Source organism: Ciconia boyciana, unplaced genomic scaffold, assembly GCF_034638445.1.
Source record: "Ciconia boyciana unplaced genomic scaffold, ASM3463844v1 HiC_scaffold_37, whole genome shotgun sequence".
Lineage (NCBI taxonomy): Eukaryota > Metazoa > Chordata > Aves > Ciconiiformes > Ciconiidae > Ciconia > Ciconia boyciana.
Genome location: NW_027328405.1, coordinates 764,773 through 792,750, shown reverse-complemented (window position 1 = coordinate 792,750; position 27,978 = coordinate 764,773). Strand labels below are relative to the sequence as shown.

General features: G+C 47.3%; 1 protein-coding gene across 1 annotated transcript; it reads right to left on the bottom strand.

Moving 5' to 3' along the window:
• Positions 1–1,352: 1,352 nt before the first annotated feature.
• On the bottom strand, positions 1,353–27,513 carry LOC140645729 (E3 ubiquitin-protein ligase RBBP6-like). Its single transcript, XM_072849194.1, is given in 18 exon segments — positions 1,353–1,398; positions 2,280–2,399; positions 12,554–12,661; positions 12,761–12,814; positions 13,438–13,746; positions 14,312–14,369; positions 14,464–14,543; positions 14,624–14,820; positions 15,267–15,370; positions 16,116–16,285; positions 17,146–17,285; positions 18,127–18,223; positions 18,344–18,432; positions 19,337–19,381; positions 19,923–19,959; positions 20,615–20,627; positions 22,624–22,752; positions 27,348–27,513. Coding segments are annotated over 18 exon segments (1,962 nt in total).
• Between the last annotated feature and the right edge of the window lie 465 nt (positions 27,514–27,978).

Below are 27,978 nucleotides of genomic sequence, written 5' to 3'. Positions count from 1 at the left end.
CACGACAGCCTGGCCCGGCCCTCGCCCTGCCCTCCTCCAAGCTGTGGGGCAGCGGCAGAGGCTCCGTGTCCCTGCAGAGCCACGTTCAGCAGCCGCTGCCCAGCGTGTGTCCTTGCTCCTCCGGGTCAGGTCCTCCCTCGGGGTGCCAAACCTGCATGGCAACACTCAAGGGAAACATGAGCACAGCTCCTCCCGGCTCTGCCCAAGGAGCCGGGACCCATCCGCCCAGCTCTGAGGACGGAGCTGCGGCAGGCGGCACCTCGAGCGCTCCCGAGGGCTCGGCTCCCTCCTGCTGCAGAGCGATGGGGACCGACTTGCCTGGGGCAATGGGCAGCAGCAGCAGCAGCATCCCCAGCTCAGCAGACGTGCCGCTTGCAGGAGGAGGCCTTTCTTTCCAAAACTCACCTGCCGAGTGGCAAAGTCCCCCTGCCTGGCCAGATGGGACTGGCGGAGGTCCTTGCTTGGCATCATCCTGCAAGAACCAGGCTGCGCTTAGAGAGCAGCCCCTCAGAGGAAAGGGCCACTGGCGAGCTGCCACCTGGCACCAGCAGCCTGAGCGCGGCAGAGCCGGGACCGTCTGCCCTCCCAGGCTCTCTGCCTCGCGCAGCAGGTTTCCTCCCAGCGCCGCCAGCAAGGACGGGCCGGCGTTCCTGGTGGCTCCCCAACCTTGTCAGCTCCCCAGGTGGCACCGCAGGACCCTCCCTCCCTCCCTGCCACAGCAGCTCACCCCCCTCGCCGCAGATCCCTGGCACTCTGGCACAGCGAGAGGCAGGTGAAAGGCAGCCATTCTCACCTGTGCCTGTCCCTCGAGCAGGGTCTCCAGGCTCCTGGCGCTTAACGTCCTCCACTGGGCAAGAGAGAAGGAGTGGAAGAAGGTGAGGAGTGATGCTTCTGAGGCTTGGCTGGAGGACCAGTGCTCGGGGGACAGAGCCGAGATGAGAGAGACACTCACGGCATGGTGGCGGCTCAGCTCCTTCTCTAGGAATTGGATCGATGGCAGCTGGGTCACACGAGCCCTCCTCGCTCCTTCTGGTTGCCTGTGCACAGGGAAGGGATGGGGGCAGACCTCAGTGAGACAGACCCAAGCCACCTCTTCTCTCTCCAAAGGGACCCCGACCCCCCCGGGTACCGCCCCGGAGCCAAGCAGAGAGCAGAGCTGCCTGCAGAGCTCCTGCCTGCCAGGCACTCGGCCCCACTTCCCCGTCTGCCTCTCCCTTCTGCAAGCAGAGGAAGAAGAGGCTTTCCATCCCTGCTCATCCCCCACCTGCCCGAGAGCCGCCCGCAGCCGTGGGGCACCTCTCCCCATCCGGGGAGCTGTGTTCCCCGCACGGCTGCACCTGAGCACCCCCGGCTTACCCCAGCAGCGTGCCCACCCACAGCTCCTTCACTGCGCGAGAGCTGCAGAAAGAGAGGAGAAACAGCGTCAGGCCCCGCTGCGCCCCAGCCCCTGGGCAGAGGCGGGCGCCTGCACGGCCCTGCCCCGTGGGGAAGGACACAGGGGCAGGACGGAGTCCCGTGGGGCAGGACAGAGGGGCTGCCAAAGTCCCGGCTCCCTCTGTCCTGCCAGAGGAGCTGCTTTCGGCCTTCCCTTCTGCTGACCAAAAGGTGACCAAGGGAAAGATGCCCCCATCCCTCTCGTTCCGGCGGCCTGCATGCCCACCCCTCAGCCCCTAGCCGGCAAACCCAGCCTCCCTCCCTCCCTCCCTGCCGGCGTGCTGCCCACTCCCTGCCCAGGCTCTGCACGGGGGCAGAGGCCCCTCACAGGATGGCGTGGCCATGGCTGGGAACATCTCCTGCCCCTTGCCAGCCCTGCCCGCAGCTGCCAGACCCGAGAGGACGGGGGCCAGCACCGCACCGCACCACCCAGCCCTGCTGTGGGACGTGGCACCACGACTCACCCGAAAGTGGCAAGGCAGGAGCCGGTGGGCCAGGCGAGGATGAGGGAGGTCCTGTCCTTGCCGCCGCCTTCCTCCTCCTCCTCCTCTTCTTCCTCCCCCGCCGCCTCCTTCCCGCCGCTCAGCACCCACAGCTGGTCCAGGGCCAGGCGGAGCTGTGGGCGCAGGGCGGTGCCGCGTCTGCAGAGAGGAGAGGCAGGCAGGGAGCGGGAGGTGGCCTCCTTGGGGTGCCCCGGGGCAGAGCCCTGTCCCCCCCCTGCCGCTGGGACGGACACTGGTGCGTCCAGCGCCAAGGCCCCGGGCCCTGGGGCTGGTGCCAGGGCCCCCCTGCCCTGCTCCCGGGGCCAGGGATGGGGAAAGGCAGCTGGGGTCTCAGGGCCTTACTGCAACTTGGCCATCACCAGTTCCTCCGGGAGGAGGAGAAGACGCCGCTCGCTCCTCTTGCGGCCCCGGGTCAGCCGCACGTCCGCGCTCAGCACCGGCTCGGCATCGGCGAGAGCCTCCCTGCGGAGCAGAGAGCGGCGGGCATGAGCGATGCTGCCGCTGCGGGGCTGGGCTGCGCACGCGTGTCCCCGAGGCACGGGAGGAGCCCACCTGGAGCCGCAGCAGCAGTTGGCCTGGCCCATCCCGCCCGGGACAGGAGGACCCTCGCCGTGCACCAAGGACACGGCCCAGCCGGCGGCAGCAAGGATGGGAAGCGGGGTGCTGGTGGTGGTGCCGGGGCAGCGCTGCTCGGCCAGACCCTGCCTCCTCCCCGTGCCGCTCCGTGCCAGCACAGCTCCGTCCTGCCGGCACTGGTGGCTGTTGGCTCCAACGGACCAACGTTCCGACCCCAACGGAAACTGGGGGTGGGGTGGGGGGGGGCTGTTCTCTCCAGTGTGTAAGAATCCAGACCAGCATGAAGTACTGGCATAGCCTAGTGAGGCCAGGAGGGTTTTAAGAGGGAGCAAAATCAGTCCCAAAATGTGACCATATGGTGAGTTCTTGTGGCTGTGGGGAACCGGGCATGGCAACTCGTCGCGTTGCCTTGTCCTGTGCTCGGTCCTGCCTTCCGGTGCTCAACAGCAATGGTCCTCGCTCCTCTGCCAGCAGTTTAGTGGGAAGCAGCGGCCAGGGTTTCCAGTCAGCAACGATGCGGTGTTGCCATCTGCTTAGCAAGGAGGTCCCTAAGCCACCGAGCCTCGGTCAGGAGTGTGTGCGGCTTTCCCCGGATTCCCCAGGCCCCTGCCGGGGACATCCACGGTCAGTCCCACCCTCTGTCCGCAGGTCTCCTGGGCCACTGCCATGAGGATGACAAGGGCATCTTTCCTCTTTCCAACATGGCACGGCTACCTCTTGTTAGGGGACAGGGAGAGAGGATGGACCCTGGGGACAGAGCCCAGAGACGCAGCTTCCCCAGAACTCCAGCTTTATCTTTTGTCCTTAACTCCGGCTTTTCAGTGCCGGCTCAGTGTTTTGTGCTCCCTGCACGGCTCAGGGGCATCCCGTGTTTGCTGCACCACATCCCATGAGAGAGCCTCTCTTCTCTGCCCATCCCAGCCAGGCCTCTCGCATCTACAGGACAACAGACTCTCTAGATGCGGCTCTAGTTTATGAGCTCGTTAGGGAATAAATCAAACAAACACGGCAAACACGGGCTCCATCCCCTTTGCAGGGACTCATCTCACACGTGAATTCACTCGTTCACCACTTAACCCATGGGGTTTCTAACTCACAAGTTCTCTAACTCACAGCTCCCAACGTGCAACTCCTGCACCTGTGTACTGGTTTTTGCTGGGATAAATTTCCTCACAGTAGCTTGGATGGGGCTGGGTTTTGGGTTTGTGCTGAAAGGAGACACTGAGTTTTGTGCTGTACTCTATGATCCGGAAGTTAGTCTCTATGGTCCGGAAGTCCTCCAACAATGGTGGCCGACTTCTGGACCACAGAGACTAATTTTAGGATCCTAGAGGGCTGAGTTCCCTTGTGCCGTCTGTTACCCGGAAGTCAGTCTCTGTGGTTCTGGAGTCCTCCAACAGTGCTGGAGGCTCCTGCTGTGATATATCTTTTTTTAAGTGGTGGATTTCCGTCTGAACCCCTTGTGTCCTGTATGTCTTTTTGTTTCGTTTGTGGGGTTTTGGGCTGTAGGGTGTTTTTATTCGCTGTTCTGTGTGGTGGCTGTTTCAGTTGTGGGATGGGTTGGGTTTGTGGCAGCGTGTGTTTGGTTTCTGTCATATTTGTTTTCTTGGTTGTGTCCGTTTCTGTTTGTGATTGGTTTGGATGGGGTGGGTGGGGCTGCTGATGTCTGAGGGTGTTTGGGGAGGGGTGTGTGTTGAGGAGAATTTTTGCATGTAATTTGCATAATTGATTGATTTGCATAAGGAGAAGTCAGTGAGTATTCTACCTGGGAGTAATGACTGGTTGCAATAATGTGTGGTGATGATTAGTCTCGTCAGAGATTACTTCCATTTATGGTCGTAATCCCTGTGTATATATGTGCTGTAAGAAAAAATATAAAAATAACAAATCTGGTGCAGCAGTACAAAATGGTACACTCCCTCGAGTAATTTTCTTTTAATTTGTTATTTGTAATTTTAATTTGTAATTTTCTTTTAATTTGTTATTTGTATTCTAGAATCCACCTGTAATTTAGTCAAGCACCGCGGATGGAGCAGCAAGAACTCTTTTCTTGTTGTGTCTTCTTGTCAGCGGTTTGCTGGTGCTGTTGCGTTTAAAACCCCGTAGCTTTGGGGAGGACTCTCCCAGCCTTGTCCTGCAGCGAGGAGGCCTTGACAGCGGAGCCGGGCTCTGGTCTCCATCTGCTCCACCGCTCCTGCAGGTGTTGGCATTCGGCCGACGGCGATGTCTTACTGACCGCTTCTCCTTTCTTTGCCCCCAGCCGATGTGAGGGTGACCCAGAAAAGCTTCAGCTTTGCCCGCAGTTCCGTTTGCCCTTTTACTTTGTGTCTGCTGCAGAGGGTCTACACCATGTCCCTAAGCACCTCATCCAAACGTCTTTTAAATACCTCCAGGGATGGCGACTCAACCACTGCCCTGGGCAGCCTGTTCCAATGCTTGATAACCCTTTCAGTGAAGTAAAATTTCCTAATATCCAGTGTAAACCTCCCCTGGTGCAACTTGAGGCCATTTCCTCTTGTCCTATCACTTGTTACCTGGGAGAAGAGCCCGACCCCCATCTCTCTACAACCTCCTTTCAGGGCGTTGTAGAGAGCGATGAGGTCTCCCCTCAGCCTCCTTTTCTCCAGGCTAAACAACCCCAGTTCCCTCAGCCGCTCCCCATCAGCCTTGTGCTCCAGACCCTTCACCAGCTTCGTTGCCCTTCTCTGGACACACGCCAGCCCCTCAATGTCTCTCTTGGAGTGGGGGGCGCAAAACTGAACACAGTATTCGAGGTGTGGCCTCACCAGTGCCGAGTACAGGGGGACAATCACTTCCCTAGTCCTGCTGGCCACACTATTTTTGATACAAGCCAGGATGCCATTGGCTTTCTTGACCACCTGGGCACACTGCTGGCTCATATTCAGGCGGCTGTCGACCAACACCCCCAGGTCCTTCTCTGCCAGGCAGCTTTCCAGCCATTCTTCCCCAAGCCTGTAGCGTTGCATGGGGTTGCTGTGGCCCAAGTGCAGGACCTGGCACTGAGCCTTGTTGAACCTCACACAATTGGCTCCTGCCCATCGATCCAGCCTGTCCAGGTCCCTCTGCAGAGCCTTCCTCCCCTCAAGCAGATCAACACTCCCGCACAACTTGGTGTCATCTGCAAACTTACTGAAGGTGCACTCGATCCCTTCGTCCAGATCACTGATAAAGACAGTAAACAGAACTGGCCTCAACACAGAGCCCTGGGGAACACCGCTTGTGACCGGCCGCCAACTGCAGTAAACTCCATTCACCACCACTCTTTGGGCCCGGCCATCCAGCCAGTTCTTTACCCAGCGAAGAGGACACCCGTCCAAGCCATGAGCAGCCAGTTTCTCCAGGAGAAAGCTGTGGGAAACCGTGTCAAAGGCTTTACTGAAGTCTAGATAGACAACATCCACAGCCTTTCCCTCATCCACTAGGCGGGTCACCTGGTTGTAGAAGGAGATCAGGTTGGTCAAGCAGGACCTGCCTTTCCTGAACCCATGCTGGCTGGGCTTGATCCCTTGGTTATCCTCTACATGCCGTGTGATGGCACTCAGGATGATCTGCTCCATCAGCTTCCCCGGTACCGAGGTCAGGCTGACAGGCCTGTAGTTCCCCGGGTCCTCCTTCCGGCCCTTCTTGTAGACGGATGTCACATTTGCTAATCTCCAGTCAGCTGGGACCTCCCCAGTTAGCCAGGACTGCTGGTAAATGACGGAAAGGGGCTTGGTGAGCACATCTGCCAGTTCCTTCCGTACTCTCGCATGGATCTCATCAGGCCCCATAGACTTGTGAGTGTCTAAGTGGTGCAGCAGGTCACTAACCATTAGTTACTGGATTATGGGGGCTCCATTCTGGTCCCCGTCCCTCTCTTCCGACTCCGGGGGCTGGGTACCCGGAGAACAATTGGCCCTGCTATTAAAGACTGAGGCAAAGAAGGCATTAAGTACCTCAGCCTTTTCCTCAGCCTTGGTCACTGTGATCCCTCCCCCGTCTGCTAGGGGCTGGAGATTCTCCTTAGCTCTCCTTTTGCTGCTAATGTATCTGAAGAAGTACTTTTTGTTTTCTTTTACGGCAGTAGCCAGATTGAGCTCTAGCTCAGCTTTGGCCCTTCTAATTTTCTCCCTGCACAACCTCGCTACACCTTTGTAGTCCTCCTGAGTTGCCTGCCCCTTCTTCCAGAGGTCGTAGACTCTCCTCTTTTTCCTGAGTTCTAGCCAAAGCTCTCTATTCAGCCAGGCTGCTATTTTCCCCGCCGGCTCATCTTTCGGCACCTGGGGACAGCCTGCTCTTGTGCCTTTAGGACTTCCTCCTTAAGGAATGTCCAGCCTTCCTGGACCCCTTGGCCCTTTAGGGCTGCCTCCCAGGGGACTCTCTCGACCCGTCTCCTAAACAGGCCAAAGTCTGCCCTCCGGAAGTCTAAGGTGGCAGTTTTGCTGACCTCCCCTTGCCGCTTCTCCAAGTATCAAAAACTCTATCATTTCGTGATCATCTGCCCAAGACGGCCTCCAGCCATCACATGGCTCACAAGTCCTTCTCTGTTCGTGAACAAGAGGTCCAGCGGGGCCCCTTCCCCAGTTGGCTCCCTCACCAGCTGTGTCAGGAAGTTCTCTGCCACACGCTCCAGGAACCTCCTAGACTGTTTCCTCTCTGCTGTATTGTATTTCCAGCAGACAGCCGGTAGGTTGAAGTCCCCCACAAGAACAAGGGCTAGCGATCGTGAGGCTTCTCCCAGCTGCTTATAGAATAGTTCATCTGTCTCCTCATCCTGCTTGGGTGGTCTGTAACAGACTCCCACCACAATATCTGCCTTGTTGACCCATAGACACTCCACCCTACAGTCACCATCATTAAGCTCTAAACTATCCAGACACTCCCTAACGTATAGGGCTACCCCACCGCCTCTCCTGCCTCGCCTATCCCTCCTGAAGAGTGTATAGCCATCCGTTGCCGCACTCCAGTTGTGCGAGTCATCCCACCATGCCATCCCATCCGTGATGGCAACCATATAATCGTTTTCCTGATGTACAATGGCTTCCAGCTCCTCCTGCTTGTTGCCCATGCTGCGTGCAATGGTGTAGAGGCACTTCAGCTGGGCTGTCGTCCGTGTCTCCTTCACAGAGGAACACCCCTTATGGGCTTTGAGGGGTTTCACTGGCGTTTCCCTCTTGGCTCCTATTGCCTCCGTATCCCCTAGCTCAACTCTGTTCAACTTCAGCCGTGCCCCAGTGTACCCAGCACATCTCAGAGACACAGGCTGAGTGCCCTCGCTGGCACCCGCTCCCTCTAACTGTGGCACGTCGTCCCTCAGCTTCTCATGACCAAGCCTGATATTACTCCCCTCCCCCTTCGAGTCTAGTTTAAAGCTCTGTCGATGAGCCCTGCAAGCTCCTGAGCAAAGATTCTCTTTCCCCTTTGAGAAGGATGAATCCCATCAGACGCCAGCAAACCCAGTGCTGTGTAGGCCATCCCGTTATCAAAAAAAACCAAAACCATGGTGATGACACCAGCCACGGAGCCATGAGTGAATAGATTGGGTACCTCTGTTCCTTCTAGTGTCACTGCCCACAACTGGAAGGAGAGAGGAGAAAATAACCTGTGCTCCGGAGTCTCTTACCAGCCGTCCCAAGGCCCTGAGGTCTCTTTTGATTGCCCTAGGACTTCGTGTTGCAGCTTCATCGCCCCCCACATGGAAGAGCAGTAGAGGGTAATAGAGCTGCTGCCCTCAGCCCGGTGGGGGGGATACAGGATCCCCTTGATCGTGGGTTCTTACTGGTGGCTGCTGCTGCTCCTGTTCCTGTCTCGGGGGGCAGAGCAGGGCACCACCAGTCTGTCTCTGTCTCAGCCTCCCTGATGCTCCGTAACCTTTCTACCTCCTCCCGTAGCTCTGCCACCATGCAGAGCAAATCATCCACCTGGTTTCTGTTTATTGTATTGTCTTTATTGAAATCTCTTTATTGTATTGTAGTTATCGTTTGTGGTTTGTATGGTATGGTATGGTATCTATGGTATGGGATGGGTTGCATTGCCTATATTGTATGTTTTGTGTGTGTTTTGTTGTTGTGTATGGTTTGGTATTTATTGTATTTGTATGGTATGCTATGGTATGGTACCTATTGCATGTGCTGTAAAGGGCAGTGCAATGTATCTGGTGGTGCAGTGTGTGTTGCACTGTGAATTGTGTTGCACTTTGTATGGTATTTCCGTGTGTATTGTGTGCCTGGTGTGTATTCTGTGGCAGGTGTTGTATGGCACGTGTTGTATGTGTTGTATGTTTTGTACCTGTTTTGTATGTTTTGCATTGTATGTTTTAATCCATGGTATTGTATGTATGGTATTGTATGTATTGTATTGTATGTACTGTATTTTTTAATTGCATTTTGTATTCCATTGTGTTATATGGATTGTATGTGTTGTCTTTTATCGTAGGGTAAAGTATTTCTTGTATGTATTTTATGGTATGGTCTGGTTTGTATTGTATGGATCGTATTGAATGTATTGTATTGTATGTATCACGTGCATTGTGATACCCTAAGTCGGCAAAAGAAGAACCCTCTAAAACTCAGTTTGGAGTTTTAGAATGCAGGCGTTCTTTATTGCGGCGCCGGGCCCACAGGGGATCGCTCCACCTAATGCGCACGCCGAATTGTGCAACGACAGAAATGATAGACAATCAAAATATACATCTTCCTTAGATTTCTGGGAAATGATGGTCATATTCCTACTATTTCCTAGAACTCATTCATATATGTCAATGTCCTTGATGCCTGCGCATTCCTGTCTTCTGGTGGTCTTCCAGGGCCCTCTGGCAGTCATCGATAGCCTTCCTCACCGTGTCCGCTGGTTGAACTCCGTTTCCGTGCACGCTCAGGTCATTTTTGGCTTGGTTACACCATGCCTGCATGTACAAACCCAACTTATTCTAACACCCTTTTCCTTTATCTATTCTACTCAAGCATACAGTGTCTCAGGACTGGCTTCTATCTATTCTACCCAAGGATATAGTGTCTCAAGACCCCCTTCTATCTAATCACAAAGAGCAAATTTTGAAACCATCTGCTCACAAAGTATTCCAAACTTGATTATGTCGCTACAGTAAGAAGGGCACCATTTGTTCTCTGTTAACTCGGTATCAATTGTTTATATTGTATTTCCTATTGTATTGTGTGTATTGTATTGTATGTATGGTACGTAGTGTACGGTGTGGTCTTTATTGTCTCTTATGGATTGAAGGTCTTGTATCGAATATGTGGTATTGTCTGTGTTGTCTTTTTCCTCTGGTGTTTTAGAAGCAAAATAACTCTGTGACATGAGAAGAAAGATTTGGAAGGCTTTTTTACTCCCTTCCAAATGATTTTGCACATTCCAGGAGAAGAAAATAATCTGGGTTACTGAGATTCAGTTAACTTTTTTCTTTCCCCCTCCTTCAGGGCCATTTGGAAAATGGAGGAAGGAATTGTATATGGGGACATTTGGGAGTTGAGGGGGTCTGGATGTGAGATTGCAAGTAACTTGTCCAAGGCGATAGTGAGAGATACTGTTATTGTTCCGTTGCATTTAGGGTGTTCCAAAAATCAATCTTGCAGTGGGTTTCCAGGTGACATAAAAGGCACTTAAAGGACCATGGAAACAGCACTGAGATCAGCTGGAGCCTTTTTCTATTAGAGCAGTACAGCCCGCCAGCCTTATTCTAGCACTTAGCCATCATCACGCCGCATCAGTTTCCAAAGGGCTTCAGCGTATTTTTCAGTGCTGTCCTTTAGCATAGTTGGCTTTCCTGAACTAAGGTGCCAGACCCGCCTGAGATCAACTTACTGCTGCAGAATATCTCCGAGAGGGACCCTTGTCAAATGCTCACAACTGCTTAAAAGTCCAAGGGCTAAGGAAGCTGTCCATTTTCAGCTAGAAAGGATTGAAAACAGTATTTCAGTTGATTTCAGAAGGCAGCATCACTACAGGAAACATATTTTCCATGTCGTTTGTAAATTAATCAGTTAATGCCTCATCATTTACAAATGCACATGGCTGTGCTTTTATGAACACAGTAGTTGCCTGTCAAAACAAAGCGCAGGCATATCAGCCCTGAAACAGGAACTCTGCCCCTCCTCTCAATAAGCTTAAAAATGCCCATTGTTGAAATAAAGGTGTTTACCGTGACAGAGGAGCCTCCAAAAGCTGAGAAAACTCCTTTCCTGTATTGTATTAGACCACAGGCCATACTATCCAAACAGCTCTCCTCAAGAGGTCACTAAATTGACCAGAAGAGAGATTCAAACCCTTCCTTGGAAAAAGCTCTTGTCCTTTATTGCCTAACGTAGTGGAAGAATTCAGGGGAGCAGCGTTAGCAGGCTCTGGGGAAAAATATCTACATGCAGAAGGTGATGCCTCACTCCAGTTAGTCATTCCTTCTCTCTGCGTTTAGGAAAGCACATACAGCATTACTGTATCACTAACTAAAAAGTTCTTGAAAATGTGCCTTTGGAGAGGAACACCCAGACCTGGATAAAGAGAGCTTCTTTCCATGGCAGGTCTTACCAGAAGATTCACCTTTCCTTCTTTTGAGAACATTTTGTACCTAGTTCTGGTAAAAAGCAACTCTCATCAAGGATTTTGAAGCTTCATGCTCCATATGCCACTCTTTTCTACACGAGGAAAAACAGGCCTGTGTTCTCTCATGACAGGCACAACCACAACTGTTTGGTGGTTTTTCAGAAGCAAAAAAGAAATGGGGAAAGCTCTCTGTTGGAGTCTAGCATTAAACAGTCCAGTATTGACCAGTAACTGAAACAGAACAGGTCATAAACTGCTAATTAGTTCTTGTATTTTTGTATTTCCTGCCAGTCCCTCCAATTGGTCAAGTAGAAACTACAGCTCCATGAAACTTGTGTACAACCCTAGAGATAATACTGCAGAAGAACTGGAAAAAAACCCCAAACAAACAGAAACCAAACCCCAAACCCCATCATCGACCGTCAATGTATTAACTCCCATTTCAAACAGAAGACTAAACAGAAACCGACACAAAGCAAGTGGGAAAGGGGACAGAAAAGAGGAGGAAAAGGCTAATCTCACTGGGGGAGTGCTACGTGTACATTACAGTGGTTTCCTAAAACCCCACAGCTTGGCTACACTAAAAATTCAGCCAGGAAGGATCACAGTTGTGCTTGACGGCGCTAAAACAATGGGCATGACTCTCTGCACTTCTGCAGCCTCCAAGGACAAATACCAACTAGAGATCCTTGCAGTTACTGAAACACCAATACTAAAGCAAAAAGGGTCCACTGTCTTGCTTTGGCTGTAGTAACAGGAGGACAGCAGCACAACTTTGGAAGTGTAGAACGACAGCTAACATAAGAGCAAGACAATAAAGAAATATGCAGAACAAAAGCTTTCATGCATCCTTTTGAAACAAACCTTCACTAATTTTAATTTTGCTGCTGTACTGTTCAACAAGAACTGGCAAGCTTCCCAGTGCTTTATTCCTACCGCACTAAGATCCAGGTTCTGCTTTGAAATACATACAGAAATATGTGTATTAAAAACACAAACCAACCAAAACAAAAGGCCGACACTTTAGACCAAGACCTGAGGTAGCTGTAAGAATAAAGCTAATTGTGTCTCCAACACTAGGAGCACCCGAAGCTGCAGTGCTTTTACAGTGAGAGAGAGAGGACTTGTAAAGAGAGACGCAAGGCTTCCACCCTCCCTATGGCTACCCACAGCCCCAGCCAGGGACAGTCAGAGCAAGCAAGAAGGGAATGGTTTTGCTTTGTCTTTCATTTACTTTATTTAGTCCTAACTAAACCACCTAATTCAAATACTGCTTTCCTCCTTCCCCTTGAGGTAGAGTCCGTTTACTGGGAGACTGCTCTCTAAATACTGGAGACCTTGACCGGGCATGGTATCTTCTCTCTGGGGGTGACCTGGACCTAGAACGAAGGTTACGACTCTTGGTTAGAGAGGTGGAGCGGAGGAACTCCTCCTGATTCTTCTGGACAATCTGCTTCTCCATTACAGACATGTAAAGCAGTTACCTGGAAAACGATCGCCTACGCTCCTGTTTAATCCTTTTATACTCCGTCATTTCCTTAGCAAAATCAGCGGTAAACTCATCAGGTTTGGACTTTCTCTTTTCTTTCTTTCTCTTTCTTTCTTTCTGCACTTCCGTGTAACTGCAGTCCGATACGCTATCGAAAGACAAAAATGAAAAACAACGCAACTTCATTGAGCCAAATACTTACTCCTCTTCAAGTCTCCGTTCTTCTCTGTAAAACTCCTCCCTACATAAGGGAGGCCAATGGCATCCTGGCTTGTGTCAGAAATAGGGTGGGCAGCAGGACTAGGGAAGTGATTGTCCCCCTGTACTCGGCACTGGTGAGGCTGCAACACGAATCCTGTGTTCAGTGTTGGGCCCCTCACTACAAGAGAGACATTGAGGGGCTGGAGCGCGTCCAAAGAAGAGCAACGAAGCTGGTGAAGGGTCTAGAGCACAAGTCCTGTGAGGAGCAGCTGAGGGAACTGGGGTTGTTTAGCCTGGAGAAAAGGAGGCTGAGGGGAGACCTCATTGCTCTCTACAACGCCCTGAACGGAGGTTGTAGTGAGATGGGTGTCGGGCTCTTCTCCCAAGTAACAAGTGATAGGACAAGAGGCAATGGCCTCAAGTTGCGCCAGCGGAGGTTTAGATTGGGTATTAGGAAAAATTTCTTCACCAAAAGGGTGATCAAGCCCTGGAACAGGCTGCCAGGGAAGCGCATGAGTCACCATCCCTGGAGGTATTTAAAAGACACGTAGACGTGGTGCTTAGGGACATGGTTTAGTAGCGGACTTGGCAGTCTTAGGTTTACAATTGGACTCAACGATCTTAAGGGTCTTTTCCAAGCTAAATTATTCTATGATTCTGTGAATCTATGAAGGAGGTGCGTGTGTTGTTGGGACGGTATTTGAATGAGCCGTGGGTACTGCTATTGGTACCCAAGCTGATGATGTGTGTGCAGGAGCTGGGGGATATCCTGGAGGGGGGACAGTGTACCCAGCAGATGGAGGCTGACCAGGTGCAAACTGAGGAGGGAACTGTGGTGCTGGTACCCCCGGAGGAAGAGGAAGTGCATGGGGTGGTGGAGGAGACAAGGGAGGTGGAGGCACAGGCACAAAGGCTGGTGTGGACGTTGGTAGTGTTGGGGCCTGAGGCCTTTGGGTACATTCACTGCGTTGGCGTCCTCGATTTGAACTTCTAAAGAAACCCCAAAACACGTGTCACTGTTTGTTACGCTCTGCCCTGATTTTCAAGAGGAAAGCGAAGGAAGCGGGAGCATGGTGGCGAGCACTTCTTGTTCCCAACTTCAGCATTTTTCTCCCTGCTTTCTGTTCACTGGAGACGACACTCATTTCTTGATCCTCAGACTTGCCTTCCACATCCTCCCCCCCAACAGTTCCCTCACTCTTCTCTCCTTATACTCAGCTCTGCGACTCTGGGTGGAGGCTGCCCCTGCTTAAGAGACTCCCACCTCCCATGTGCCAAGTGCCCACCGCGTCTCTGCCGCTCCTTGAGACGCTTCATACTTCACACTGCTGATCTTCAAAGGACTGCACAGATATTAATTAAACTTCTCTTGAACTTCTGGTAACTCCTTCCACATACGCTGCCTATGTTAAAATTCATTACCACTTGTATTCTCCACAACTCTCTGGGCATACTTATTTCATTAGAAACCAGCTGTTGTGTGATTTATGTGTTACGGCCTCGTTTAACAGGTTACAAGTAGTAATATATTGAATTTCTGTGCCATACTTACAGTTCCCAGCCTGGTCTGCCATCCGCTGAGCGAATTTTACTGCCTCCCCTTTGAGGCCCTTTTGGAGTGGGGAGAGGAAAAAGAAAAAAATCCCATTCAGTTTATCTGAAGATCATTTTTTTAAAAGAAATTCTACAGTTATAGTTACTTACCAGTTGTGGGTATTGATTGTCCTTGGGGGCCCAGAAGACGTGCAAATGCCGGATGTCTTAGTAGAGGAACCTGACAGCCCATGTGAATAAATGCAAGGAGTTGGAAAATCAGCTCTACTAAGATACACGAATCACTGCGGATGTTGAAATAAAACTTACCTTCTCTTCCAACACACCGCTGAGTGACCCAGGGGAAGACTTGGAGTGTTCAGCGGCAGTCACCAGAGCAGCAGGAGGGACAACAGTCATTACCGGTGCTGGAGGTGGTGGCGGTGGTGGCAGCTGCTGCTGTTGCTGCTGAAGCTGCTTGCGCAGCCTTTTGGTGTAGCCAGTTCCGTTTCTGAAGTTGTTCACAGCCTACAGGCAGAAAAACATTTACAAAAAGGCAATATGAAACTTCAGTAGATAGACGAACAAAAGCCTCCACAGAGTAAAATGACTTGTGTACTCCGGGAAATGCTATCAAGCCTCAAATAAATCAACATACAGATCTATGAACACATCACATTAAACACCGATATCAAGGACTGGTAACTCAGAGTATCTGCATTTAAAGTACCTCAGTGTTAACACCAAAATTGAAAGTGAGGCAATCATGTTAAACAAAAGTGTGACCTGAATGTGCCAGATTGTCTCTAAAGAGCTGTAAGATTCTGGAACAACAGGTAATGTACTTGCAAGGTACAATTAGTCTTATTCAACTTCGCCTTGCTCAAGGAGGTGTAAATTAGTCTTTTCTTCCCTTTCAGCTTTTTACAAATAGACTTTTCTTACAAACAGTTGATGTAAAATCATCACCTTACCTTGCGTAGGGCCTTGTTAGCAATTAAAGCATCCGGAGAAACATCTGTCTGATGACACGTTGGGCATGTGTGTTCCTCAGATTCCAGTAATGCTGTTCTAATACCTGTGTATGTTTAGAATCATCCAAAGAGTTTTTAGCCAAACAGAGGAAATTTTGGGGGTTCTAATCAAGTATAAAAACACAAATATGGGTAATGGGTGAATATGGTCTTGAAGGGAAAGCATGAAGCTATACGTGTTCAATAGGGAAAAAATTTCTAGTATGCAGCAAATAACGAGACAGTTTTGTCATTGCACTATTGCAACATTTGAAGATGTAGAGTAGGCTGTGTCTCGATGTTTCGACTAGTCTTCTTTCCACTATCTAGTATAGTGAGAAGTCACCAACCTCCAGGTTAATGAATAAAACACCTCTCAAAAAAACATTAGTAGGTTTGAGTTCTGAAGGTTTGAACCAGCTCTCCCATGGAGAAGAATGTGGATTAAATGCCTAACTCTGCGTTTGCTGCAGACCACAGGAAGTCACCAGAGTTGGCTATGCAGTTTTTTAGGAGAGAAAGGGTGTGGACAAACTAAATGCATTCGATATCTAATACTGTCATCACCTGCACAATTATGCACTCTTCTCCTACTCATCCTTCTACATGTAAAGAGGCTTTCACTACGTACTAAGCTTTCTGCTTTTTTTTTCCCTTTTTTCCCTTTCTAGGAGAAGAGTCCTTTCCTGTTCAGGGTATACTTAAGTATTAAATAGAGCTGGTAACAAAGTCATGCCATTATCTCCTCTTTCTGCTTTCAGAAGATCAGCTGTGATGTTTTGAATTAACAAATGTGGGAGTAACACTTACAGTCATCACAATAACTGTTTCCACAGCAGGGAATAACAGCTGCATCACTCATTAACTCTTTACAAAGCAGACATAACAACTCTTCTGGAAAAGGGTCATCTGTGGAGGAGGAGGACGGCTCCTCTGGTAAAAAGGGACGCTTCTCCTTCTTTCCTCTGGCATAAGCTTCCCTGGAGGGGGGTGGGGAAGGAAAAAGGAAAAACTTCAACGTGGGTAAAGGAAAACTCTTCCAAGCTTTGCATTCTATCAAAGGAAGAGAACATCTGCAGTTCTCCTCCCTCCACATCAGCCTTCTACAACGTAGGCATTTAGTTTAAAGTACTTTTCTATACCACAACACAATTTTCCTTCTGCAGAACTCTCCCATTCATTGGATCAACTAAGAAATTAGCTCAAACTAGAAAAACAATTGTTTGACAGCTACAACTCAGGTGAGAAGGATCCCACCTCTCCTTTGCCAGAGGGTAAATGTAAATTGCAGGCTCAGGATAAAGTTAGTCTCCGAGTAAGGACATTTTACAAATGGAAGAAGTCTATGTTACAGCTTCTACAAAAGGAGATCCATGACAGAAAAACAGAGGTGCTACCAAGCGCATTTTAAAGCCGCCACTCTCGTCAGCACACAGGAGTATTTTCTTAGGTTATAGCAACTACTTGATAAAAGTCTGAGGGGGAGGAAGTCTTAGTCCAACTGCTAGTTGACAAATGTTGCAAGAAGCCTTTGAAACATAAACCAGAATCAAAACGAGCTTTCAAAGAGAACGACTCCACTGTAAACACTACTGAAATATTGTGCTGAAATACAGATTCTTAGCATACCACCAGTTTAACCCAGGTCCAGGGCCATGAACAGTAGGACCACCCTATTGTAATATTAGAAAGCATCACGGATTTTATGGTTAAGAGACAATGACAATGCTTCCTCCCCCGTAACTACAGAGGCTGGCCAACTTGCTTGCATTGCCCCTCAGACATTTACGCATGGTTTCTCTCGTTCACTTTTTGTCAGTCCTCTTAATTCCATACTTACGCACTAATAGTTGGTATTGCATATTTCCCAGTGCTTGTCAGCATGGCACCCTTTGTAGTGGGGTCTTTCACCTCCATCATGAAGCTCCTGGGAATTCCTGTGCTCTTTTTAATTCTGGGAACAGGCTCAACATTTTTGTCCTGTTAAGAAAAGAAATGCAGACATAGCTCATCTTAAGACCCACACTTCAAATGACATTGCAATGATTATTTTAAGCAGCAAAAGCCTTCAGGGCTCTCCTTTTACCTAGCGTCAGCCTTGCTCAACTGAAATACTTATTTTCCTAAAGGAATATAGCCAGGATGTCCCAAAGGCTTGAGCAGTGTTTTGAACTCACTCGACATGCTTTGGCTTCACTTCAGGTTCCCTAAGGGTGAAATATCCCTTAGCTCACCACCCACTCAGACAAGAGACACAAACCCGCTCCTCCTCCAAAGCGCAATTCCGAGCGAGAGCTTCATTCGGTGCTCTGAAGCAGTCACTGGGGAAACTTATATTCACCCTCTCCATACGAAGGTTGAATTCGTACCTCATGCATATGCATTCAGTGACTTAGGTCAAATGGCATGAATGCTCAGCCAGAGACTGGTGTAGTTAAAACAGGCAAATATTCAAGAGATGGCGTCAACAGAAAAACCATGGGTTTATACGGAGTACTAAAAACTGTGAACTGTCATCAGAAAGAGTCAAAAACCAGAAAACTGTCCAGTAATAGTGAAATATATAAAAATAAGCATCAAAGCTGACAGAGAACGATCTATGGACACATTTAACGTCAATGACCTAGAAAAAAGAAAATGTTACATTTCTATTTCCAGGTTTCCCTTGAATTTTGAAGGGCTTTGCAACATTGCCATCTAGCCTCTCTATTTCACCCCAAGAGAAATGAGTCTTAATAGGAGTCTTCATGCATTTGTTACCTAACTGCCAAGGGAAACACATTAAAAACAAACTACCACCAGAAGTCCCCCACAATCTTACCCCATGTGTTGGGCAGTTCTTTATATAGTGGCCAGGTTTTCCACAACGGAAGCAAGTGTATGATGGTCGAGGTGGACCCATGGGTTTCCTCACGTAACTAAAAGGTTTTTTGGGAAAAGAAGAGAAAGGCATGCATGTGTCTCTCTTGTTAAAACCAACACCTCTACAAGTTTTTCCAGAATCTTCAAAGAACAGATTTGACATTATCCACACTTACTTGATGGGATCATACTGGTGGCAAGACTGTATCATCACAGCTTTTACTTTGTCTTCTTCAGGAGCATTGGCTTCAGCCAGATTGGCAGTCTGTTTAACAGGGCATTGTTTGACACACACATTAGAAATGCGTTTAAGCCCACACAGCCAAAGACAACCCCACTCACCCAGTCCTGTAAAGAGCACAGCGCTAGCTGAGGTTGCATGAAAACAGCTGCTTCTATAAAATACAGCTGTCCTGGAGATGTTCTGGGGAGTCCTTACGCCATTACGTGGTGTTTATGTGCCTGTTCACCTCCTTGAGAAGAGCATTCTGGGGCACTCAGAACCTTCGGCTCTGTTTGTACCTCACATAAAGGCTTGTGTCACCAATACCATTTTCTTCCAAGTGGACTGAAGATATGTGTAGAAAAAAATATATTATCCAGATTTTTAAACTGATCTTTAAGCTCCAGACTATTTGAAGGAGAAGATATACTACAATTTATGAAATTGTGCAGCATCCAAAGAATGGATCTATAACTGTAATAAATAGAAATGCAGAAATGGCCACGCAAGCGTCCATGCCCCAGAAATGCCTCTAATTTGGCTGTTGCAAACCCCCCTGAAATGTCCATCACTTACAGCCAATTAAATTCTTCTCTGAAAATTGTGTTAGTTTCCAATGCAACATTAACGAAACGTATGAAAAACAGTAAAGAGCTTCTGAAGTGCTGCTTCTTTGTGTCTGGAAGATGAGTAATACCACAACATGACGTTGAGGCTGATAAGGTGCTCCCCTTCTATCTTCCCAAACTGGCAACTACTCATTATAGGACAGTATCAAAATATACAGACATTTCAAACTGAAAAGAAATACTTTAAATTCTTAAAAATCAAATTAAAGTTTTGTTCACATTACAAGAGTTATCCAGCTATGGATCACAGTATAAGATTTAAAAATATAAACCAAACACTTTTTTTCTTTAAGCTCTTGATGAGAATATAGATATACCTTAATAAGCTGGGCCAGAGAAATAGGGGCAGAAGAGTCATCAGTCTGTTTGCAAAAAAATAAACACACATTCATGTTCAACAGATATTCATATTAAACACATATTCATATTCAGACACAAAAGCTAAGTGATACACTGTGAAAATGTAAAAAAATACTCCAAACCATTTTTATGGCAAGAAACAAGAAGCACACAACAAGCTATACAGACAGACATAGTACTAGCTATGGACAGGCAGATGTAGAACATGGCACCATGTTCAGTTGTGCAAACCTTCAACCTACGTGATCCAAAACCCATCATACATTATCTGTACAACACAAAGTCATTCAGGAAATATTCTAGAGTATTCCATACGAAATACAATGCATTACTAGGCACAAATACCAATATTCACAGGAGAACTGTGCAAATGAGGGCATTACTCAGTTTTTACTATGCTGAATCAAATGCATTGTATTTACAACATTTCTTTTACTGGAAAATATCTATTAAGCTAATGTGTGGAAAATTAATACAAGGCTACATTGTTTAGAATTAAGAACAGTGTGTAGAAAAAAAGGCTGAGATTGTGTTTTTACGTACTGCTTTTGATGTTGCACTCACTGGCTCACTTCGACTTCTAGAAGAAGAAAGAAAGGTGATCAGAACTTAAAATAAGGCACTTGTACCCAACATAAAGCAGTGAAAACAGATTCTAAAACCTGAACATCAAAACATTCTGTTCTGATACTGAATGTGGACATTTATACGTATACAGACACCGTCCTCTCTTGGTACATGCAGTGCAACTAAAGAAAAACCCCACAATCACATTTCTACTTTGTCACAAATTACTCCAAGACTGACAGATACAGAACACAACAGTGCAAGCAAAGTCCTCAGATATTTTGTCTCTGTGAGTAAGTATCAAAATATGAAGTCTCTACTAGAGTTTTGTGTTCTTAAATAATCAACCATGAAAGTACAAAGGTAACTTTAGCCAATCCGTATATCCCTAGCATTACAAGTAGGTACCAGACAGAGTACTTCAGTTTCTAAGAAAGAATAGGGAGGCTCTAGACACTTTGAAGTGCAAGTTTACTGAAATTAAAAAAATACGACATCTGACAAAGAAATAATAAAAATGTCAGCAGCATCGTCTTTACAACAGTGTTTCTTTGTGGAAGCCCAAGCTCTCTGTTCAGATATCTACCATATTTAGCCATGAAAGTGCCAAAATGTGCTAAATGTGTTGCATATGCTATACTGAATAAAAATAGGCGCAGAAATCTCACCTGAAAGCAGTTCCTGCGATTTTTGAGAAAAAAAAAGGTCTTAATTGCCTGAATCTGCTTTAAGATAATCTTGAAAATGCTACAATATTGTAGGAAATAGTTATTACATTTGAAAACTTGCTGAGATTCCACGTACTCATTGATCTGTGTCTGCATGCTACTCATCACCAATCAGACATGCAACCATTGATAGTGTTAACAAACTATCATCCAAAGGGTTACATCACTTTTGTAACATTTGATGTTACAAAGTTACATCCTCCCAAGTGTCCCATGAGCAGAGGCAATTCAAAGGCTGCTGTGGAATTGATGTGCAAACAGAAAGGCTCATGCTTCCTGCCACTGCGAGAACACCACCAGGCTCGCAACTACAGCCACCTGCCTCCTGAAGGTGAGCAAGTACAAGGAAATACCTTAGATCACCACACAATGGCTTCTTCATCCATGTACCTTGAAGGACATACTACAAAGCGAGAAATGCGTTTTTGAAGGCCTCTCCACCATTACAGCATACATCCATCATGCCCAAACATTCACCACTCCTCCAGCTGGTTCTGCAGTGTTTCCAGCTGAAGGAACAGAAAGCTAATCTGCCTGCTTCATTTGCAGTGCTGGAACAGCAGTGCCATTCTTTCCTTATCCCCACAGACAGGGATTTATTTGGTCTTTGATGCTAGCAGCATCTCTCCTCTCCTTTCAGGGCAGCAGTACCATACTAGGAGAGGGGGCCACCCAACCGGAAACGGAGGATGCATTGACAGGACAGCACTAAGCAGACGTACCTAAATTAACCCCCAAAACAAGGCCATGTTTATAAGCTCAAGGCTGTGGCGTCCAGCATTACTAGGGAGTGCCTGAAAGCACTGCAACGACTGTTGCAGAAAGCACTGCCCAAAGTTTACATGCAGAGCCACATAAATTCAGGGCTTTTTGCTTGCAAATGCTTCATGGGTACCAGGACGCTGCTGTACTGTTTGTTCAAGGCACACTGTAACTCATCAGTCTACTTTCTTTACTGAGAAGCAACATCAGAAAGGCATGGCAAAACCACAAGCTAATCATATCTACTCATTGTGGTGGAGAGGCATATCTTGAAGAAGGCTGGAAAACATGACCATTCAAACAATGCTAATGCAGCTGATACAGAGCTGGACTGTAGGAATACAGAAATGACAGCAATAATCCTCGAGTCAGGATGGCATTTGAATAGCTGTAATTTTAATCAATACACCCGATTCTCTGTCCTCCAAACAGCTTAGGAATACAGAATTAAATCCTGGAGCACGCATATCAGCTTAGGGTAAAAAACCGACCTGGAAAGAGAACTCGTAACATTTGGTAACGTGCTAAACTGCTTACCGAGGTTCAAGGTTGGAAAGGATTAATTACTCCTTCATCGTACTCGCACAAAAGGCAACACGCTTTAGGATAGTGTTCTTCTTCTCTTGCCAGAAACAGGCATTGTCTTTAGGAAACTAAAAGGAATCACTTAGGAATACAACTTCTTGTTTGCCTGGTTCCCCAGCTGGCAACCCTTGGTCTTTCCTCAATAGCTAGTATGCACAAAACCCAGATTTGGGGCGTAAGAATACCTGCCATATCCCGCCCCGCCTACCGCAAATGCAACACCGAGAATCAGACTCTTCTGAGATGGGAACAATTCTCAGTTTACACTACAATGCCTATCTGTCTGTACTATAAAAGCACTAAAAGCAAACACATATAATGAGGAATCTCTCCACAGAGAGGAAACAGGATCTACAGCCTGGGTCTCAGAAAAATCAACCCCAAGAACAAACCCAACAGACTCCTCTTCAAAGTTACCATTGTTGGAGTTTGAACCCCATGCCCCAGCAGGCCTAAAAATGTAACTCTCCTTTGGGACAGGTACAGTAAAATCTACCCCATGACAACAAAAACTAACAGCAGCCTTAACGAGAAAGATACAGTCTGAATGCCTCTGTAAACTAATACCCATCCAAAAAGTTCCACACACTGGAACCCCTAACAAAGAATACCATGCTTTATGGATACTCACATAACATATGTTTTGCTGGTAGCTTTAACTCCTCCTACAGGGATTCTTCTAACAATTACCGATGAGTTCCTAGGAATCAGGGCATTATCATCTGTGTATTCTGAAAACAACACAAACACAGGAAAAAACATGAGTCAGTTCGTAAGAATGTATATTAATATGTCATTACATAGCACTTCACAGAATCCCTTTCAGATTAGAAAGCAAAATGGTCTAAGTAACATCACGCCTTTATCGTCTCAACACACTAACAGGACATTTCAAGAAATCCTCAGGTCTGAGAATCAAACACAAGCAGCAACATCTTTTCCATGTTTTTAAAATAGTTTGAACGCCAACAGCAAAATGGCCTCAAAGGTCACTAAAGGAGAGTCTGCTACTGCATGAGGTTCTTTCTTGACCTAGCTTAAGTTGCTTTTGCTGCGCCGTTGCTTTCATAGCTGTTCACTAAAAACGATTCACCCATGAAGACTGACAGAACACAGAAGACAGCCTGCCATCTCTGTCTATTTCCTGGAGCTTAATCCATCAACAGCCACACTTCTCAGCTGCTCAGTGCTTTACATTGACATGGAAACACAACTGGCACTGTTAGACGTTGGATCACAGAGATTCTGGAGATTTTTTGAGCTTGCTTTCACAAGTAGGGCAGAATTGGCTCCAACTAAGCTGGTATCTCCCCTCTTAAGCTCATCATCTAGTTTGAATCAGCCCAAGGGACGTGGATTCTTTTGATGCACTTTCTGCAGAGCAGAGAGACTCAAACAAAATTACTTAGGAAGACAGCCCTGAAGAGCCTTTCGAAAACAGCGTGTGCCTGAAGCTATCCATGCTTTGCCTTGGCTTACACCATGTTAGTCTTCTGAAGAGGAGGAAAGCCTTCTGACCTTTTCTGTAAGGCCCAAACAAAAAAAAACCACAACTCCCTGAGACACTTGGACTGAGTCAGCTTAAAACGCAAAGATCTCTCCATGAGAATGGTTTGTATATTGTACTTACACGAGCTGGCTGTGACTAAATATTTTAAAGCACTATCAGCAGCCATTCCCTGTAATCTGCCTACAGCTGTACATACTAAAAGCCCTTAACTTGCAAACTGAATCAGAATGATGGTCTGAAAACCAAAGCTGCTGTATTATCTCCAGTCAAGCTCTGTCAGGGCAGTTTTGCTTAGTGATCACAGGCAAAATAGGAATATGTCACAATTTATGCTCCCTTTTTCAGTATATTATTCGTATGGGCAGGAACCTCTCTTAGACCAAAACATACCTACCAGAAGACATTATTTCAACCACACAATGAACATATTACTTCTACTTCCAAATGACAGAATGCTTCTTCAGAAATCTGAGAAATCATTTCGCTGAAACTAATTCCTGATCTTGGCCCCTAAGAAACCGAACAGCAAGCTTCCTCTGGAATTCAGAGCAGTTTCAAACTGTCGGAGAAAGGACTCTTAATGATGAAAACAGAAGCTTTTACAGAAGTCGTATCCTAAAACCAACCCCTAGAGCTCTTCTCAAAAGGAAAATCTAACCATCACACAGCCACCTGTCAAGAAAGGCCTGCACTGGGACTTGGTGATGGAGGAGGAGCTCAAACAGTACTGAGGCCCAGACAAACAACTGGGAGATCATGCCAGCTGCAGTCCTAGAAGCCCAAAGCAGCTGTTTCTACCTGCTGAACAGAGTCATGCAGGCTATTCTCTGTGGCCCCGATCACAAACCACTGGATTAAGACCAGAGTCCCATTGTGGTTTGGGTTGTTTTCTTTTTTTCTGTATTTTGCCTGAGAAGCAGAAGAGCACATTCTCCAAGTGTTTTGTGTCAGAATGTTACAGGGCAGGAAAGAGTACTCAAAACCCTGAGTTCTGGAGTTTGCAGTTCTTCCACAGTATTGTGAGAACATCTCTTCTAAAAGACAGGTCAAGAAATTCAGGTCAAATTCAAAGGAGGCAAGTTGAAAGGCATCATTCTTGACTATAAGACTTTGGAGGGAATTCTGCCTTTATAAAATATGCCTCTTATAGCAAGCACGGAAGAGGACGCACACACCCCCCTGCCCTTTAAAATAGGTCCTAACCATCCATTTTGCCTTCCCAGCATCTTCAAAGGAGTCCATCATATCATTTTTTTCCACTGATATTTACAGTCCTGTTTACTTTTTGCTTATATTAGCATTGCTGCTACTACTAGATTTCCAGTAGGAAAAGTAACAGTTCCTGACTGCAAAATGTTAGATTATTCAAAAAATCTGAACAAGTAGGCCATCTTCACTCAAGGTTCACTTTGTTCTTTCCAAGATCATTTCAACATTCAGTCAGGACTCCTGCACAGACAAAGTTATAAAAAACCAATACTTTATGTCCGCATGTAAGAATTCCAAAGATCCCATTTAGGCAGAATATCCGGGTTGAGTTTTTCCCTTTCTCTTCTGAAGGTGAGTTGAAGCATCTACATCTGATTAATAAAAACTGAAATTCACGGCTATGCATAGCAACCAAAAATTTGGCATACATATATCTGACACTGAAATGTATTCTCTAGCTTTGCTCTGAAAACCACTGGGGGATTTTTGCATTTTCACATGGAAAACAGCATTACAAAAGCTTCAATAAGCATCTGTGTCACTCATATACCAAGTTTAAAATTTTATACTCAAAACTTTTACAAAGGTCAAGGTGCAACACAACCTACCTAGAGGAGGATCTTGTCACTGTTAAACAAGAGTGATGCTCTTTAAGGTATGAAAGATACTCCTCCTTTGACTTCACCTGTAGGCAACACCACATTTTACAGAACCGAGCCAAGCAGATGCTTTTTCTTCTCTGGATTAATATCACGTATCAAAACAAAGCCACACACTTTGCAAAACTGGTAGTATGTATAGTAGAGTAACACTTTATGGGGTAACATATTTAGGAGCATAAATTGTTCCTCTACAACTTTGCTTTCTGTTCCTCACCTGCTATAACAGAATTCAGGTGTTTCACCTATTTCAAAACATTTTTTATTCAGGTGATAATAATCGGGCTCCATCACAGTTTATTACCATCCAGCATTCTGCTTTTAAGGCTCTGTTTTACACAGACCCAACTGTTACAGGAGTGAGGGCGGCCAGGTGGCCATTCAGCCTGCTAGCACTTGTGAAGCTGAAAGTACATTGGCAACTGCAGACAAAATTCACAGACCGTTCTGCAGCAAAGCCCTTGAAGCCAATTAGACATTTTTCAAAAGCTCTTGACAATTGTATTCAATACTACATGAAGAATTCAAGACTGCTGAAATGTATCTCTACCTGCGAATGTCATGCAATCCAAGGGCATCCCTAAGACCCCTAACATTGTGCTCTTAAGCCTCTTCACGGACATTCTCCTGAAAACACTTTCAATATCTGCAGATAAACAGCGAGCTTTAGGTCCAACTACTTTAAATGCGAGGGCTGAAGTTACAGTTACCGCAGCGTACATATTGTTCTGTTTAAGTTTCAATACATGAAACAGGAAGAGAACAAAAACCACTAGTACACATTGGAAAGAAAAGACTGTTGTTACAGTGTCACAGAACCACAGGAGGGAAAAAAAGAAAAAAAAAAGAAATCTAATGTTTAAGGAATGGAAACACTTTACAAGTCTTTCTTTCTGAAAAGTCACATCCCAACGTTTTTCATCACTTTCAAACTTATCACGATGGCAGGTTACCAAACTGAAACATCATACTAAGTAATACGAAACCATTATCATCTCTGAGAATCAAGCACCATTTATTCAATTTAAAGAATTTGTGACATCTTTAAGAACGTTTCTTATGTATATCCACCATAAATGTTCCGCCATAAAACTGCAGTACTGCCCTGATATGGTTAACACGTAGTAGCAGAATAAAACACCACGGTTAGAAATGAATGATGAAATGATGCTCAATAGCGTCTGAATGACAATGTCTTTGGTGTAGAAAAGGAGTTATATTAACAAGACATTCCAAAGTGTAGTTTAGATACAGAGAATACTCATGTGCAAGATGGCTTTAAAGGGTCTGCATAGATTATAACTCCCAGATACACTCTTCATCCAAAATGTTGCTAGTGAGCAGTTTCTGCAACAGCCACAAAACCGGTTTTCCAGTGCAGTGGAGTCAAACAAGTTGAAGACAAAATTAAGTCACCAAACCCATTTTTTTCTTCTAATTAGCCATCTGTTCTATTTCCATCACTTTCAGCTTTCTCCGCCAGATCTCAAAGAAATCTGGCAACTTTGGTATTATAAGATATCCTCCCACACTTCCTTATCATTTTACCTAGAAGAATTCCAGGAAACCAAAACTTTTGTAAGCACTACACATCGTACATTAAGCACGTATTCTTCTACGCCTAGCTCGCGTCTAAAACACAGACCTGAAGGCAGCTGTCAGAACATCAACTACAGAAGAACAGCTCTGTGAGGCCCCCAACACAAGTCACAGCTACCGATCGTGGCCGAATCACATTATCGCTTCGCACACCACTTAATCCCCGGCACCGCTTGCCCTCCCAGTCCCCTGCCTGCTGGCAGGATGGGCCCCAGACTGACTCACGCTACGTGGGGACAAGCCACAAAGAGCAGAGTGCAGCTCCCACAGGTCAGGGCTGCTGCAGTGCGGTCTGTGATGCCGCCAGTCAGTCGGACCCCGAGGCCCCGCACCCACTGTCCCTACGCACCTTCTTTGGTCTGGGCATTGGTGATCTGCAGGTCGCAGTGGGTCGCCTTCAGCTTCTCGCGGCTCATGATCTGGCGCTTGAGGTCGCACAGGGAGATGTGGAGGCCGTTGAAGGTGACCGTATCATAGTTCAGCTTCGAGGAGAACTTGTAGTGGACGCACGACATGGTTGGGGCTAGGCGGTGCCTGCTCCACAACGGCGTCTACCGTGGCAGAAAGCGCCGCGGCCTCTGCACCAGGTTACGGCTCGCGGCGGCACGGGGAAGGGCCCACCGACGGGGCCAGGGCAAGCAGCACAGGCTGAGGTGGAGTGGGCCGAAGGCAATCAAAGGCAATGGCGCTCAGCCTCCGCTCCCTCTCTCGCACGCAGCGCTCCCAGGTCTGACTGCTCGCTATGGCGACTCAGGAGACTCTGCCTCAGCGTTCCGCCCAGGGGCTTCCCGGTCGACAACCGCATGGGCCACCACGAGCGCGTCACTGCGCGCTCACAATGGCATACTGCACCCAGGTGCTGGCGGAATGATCGCCATGGGGACGGAGGCTGTTTGCCCCAAACAAACCCCACACTGACCAAGCGCCACGGCAAGTACAGCACCAGGCTCCTGCTCCTCCTGGTGCTCCTGCCCTCCAGG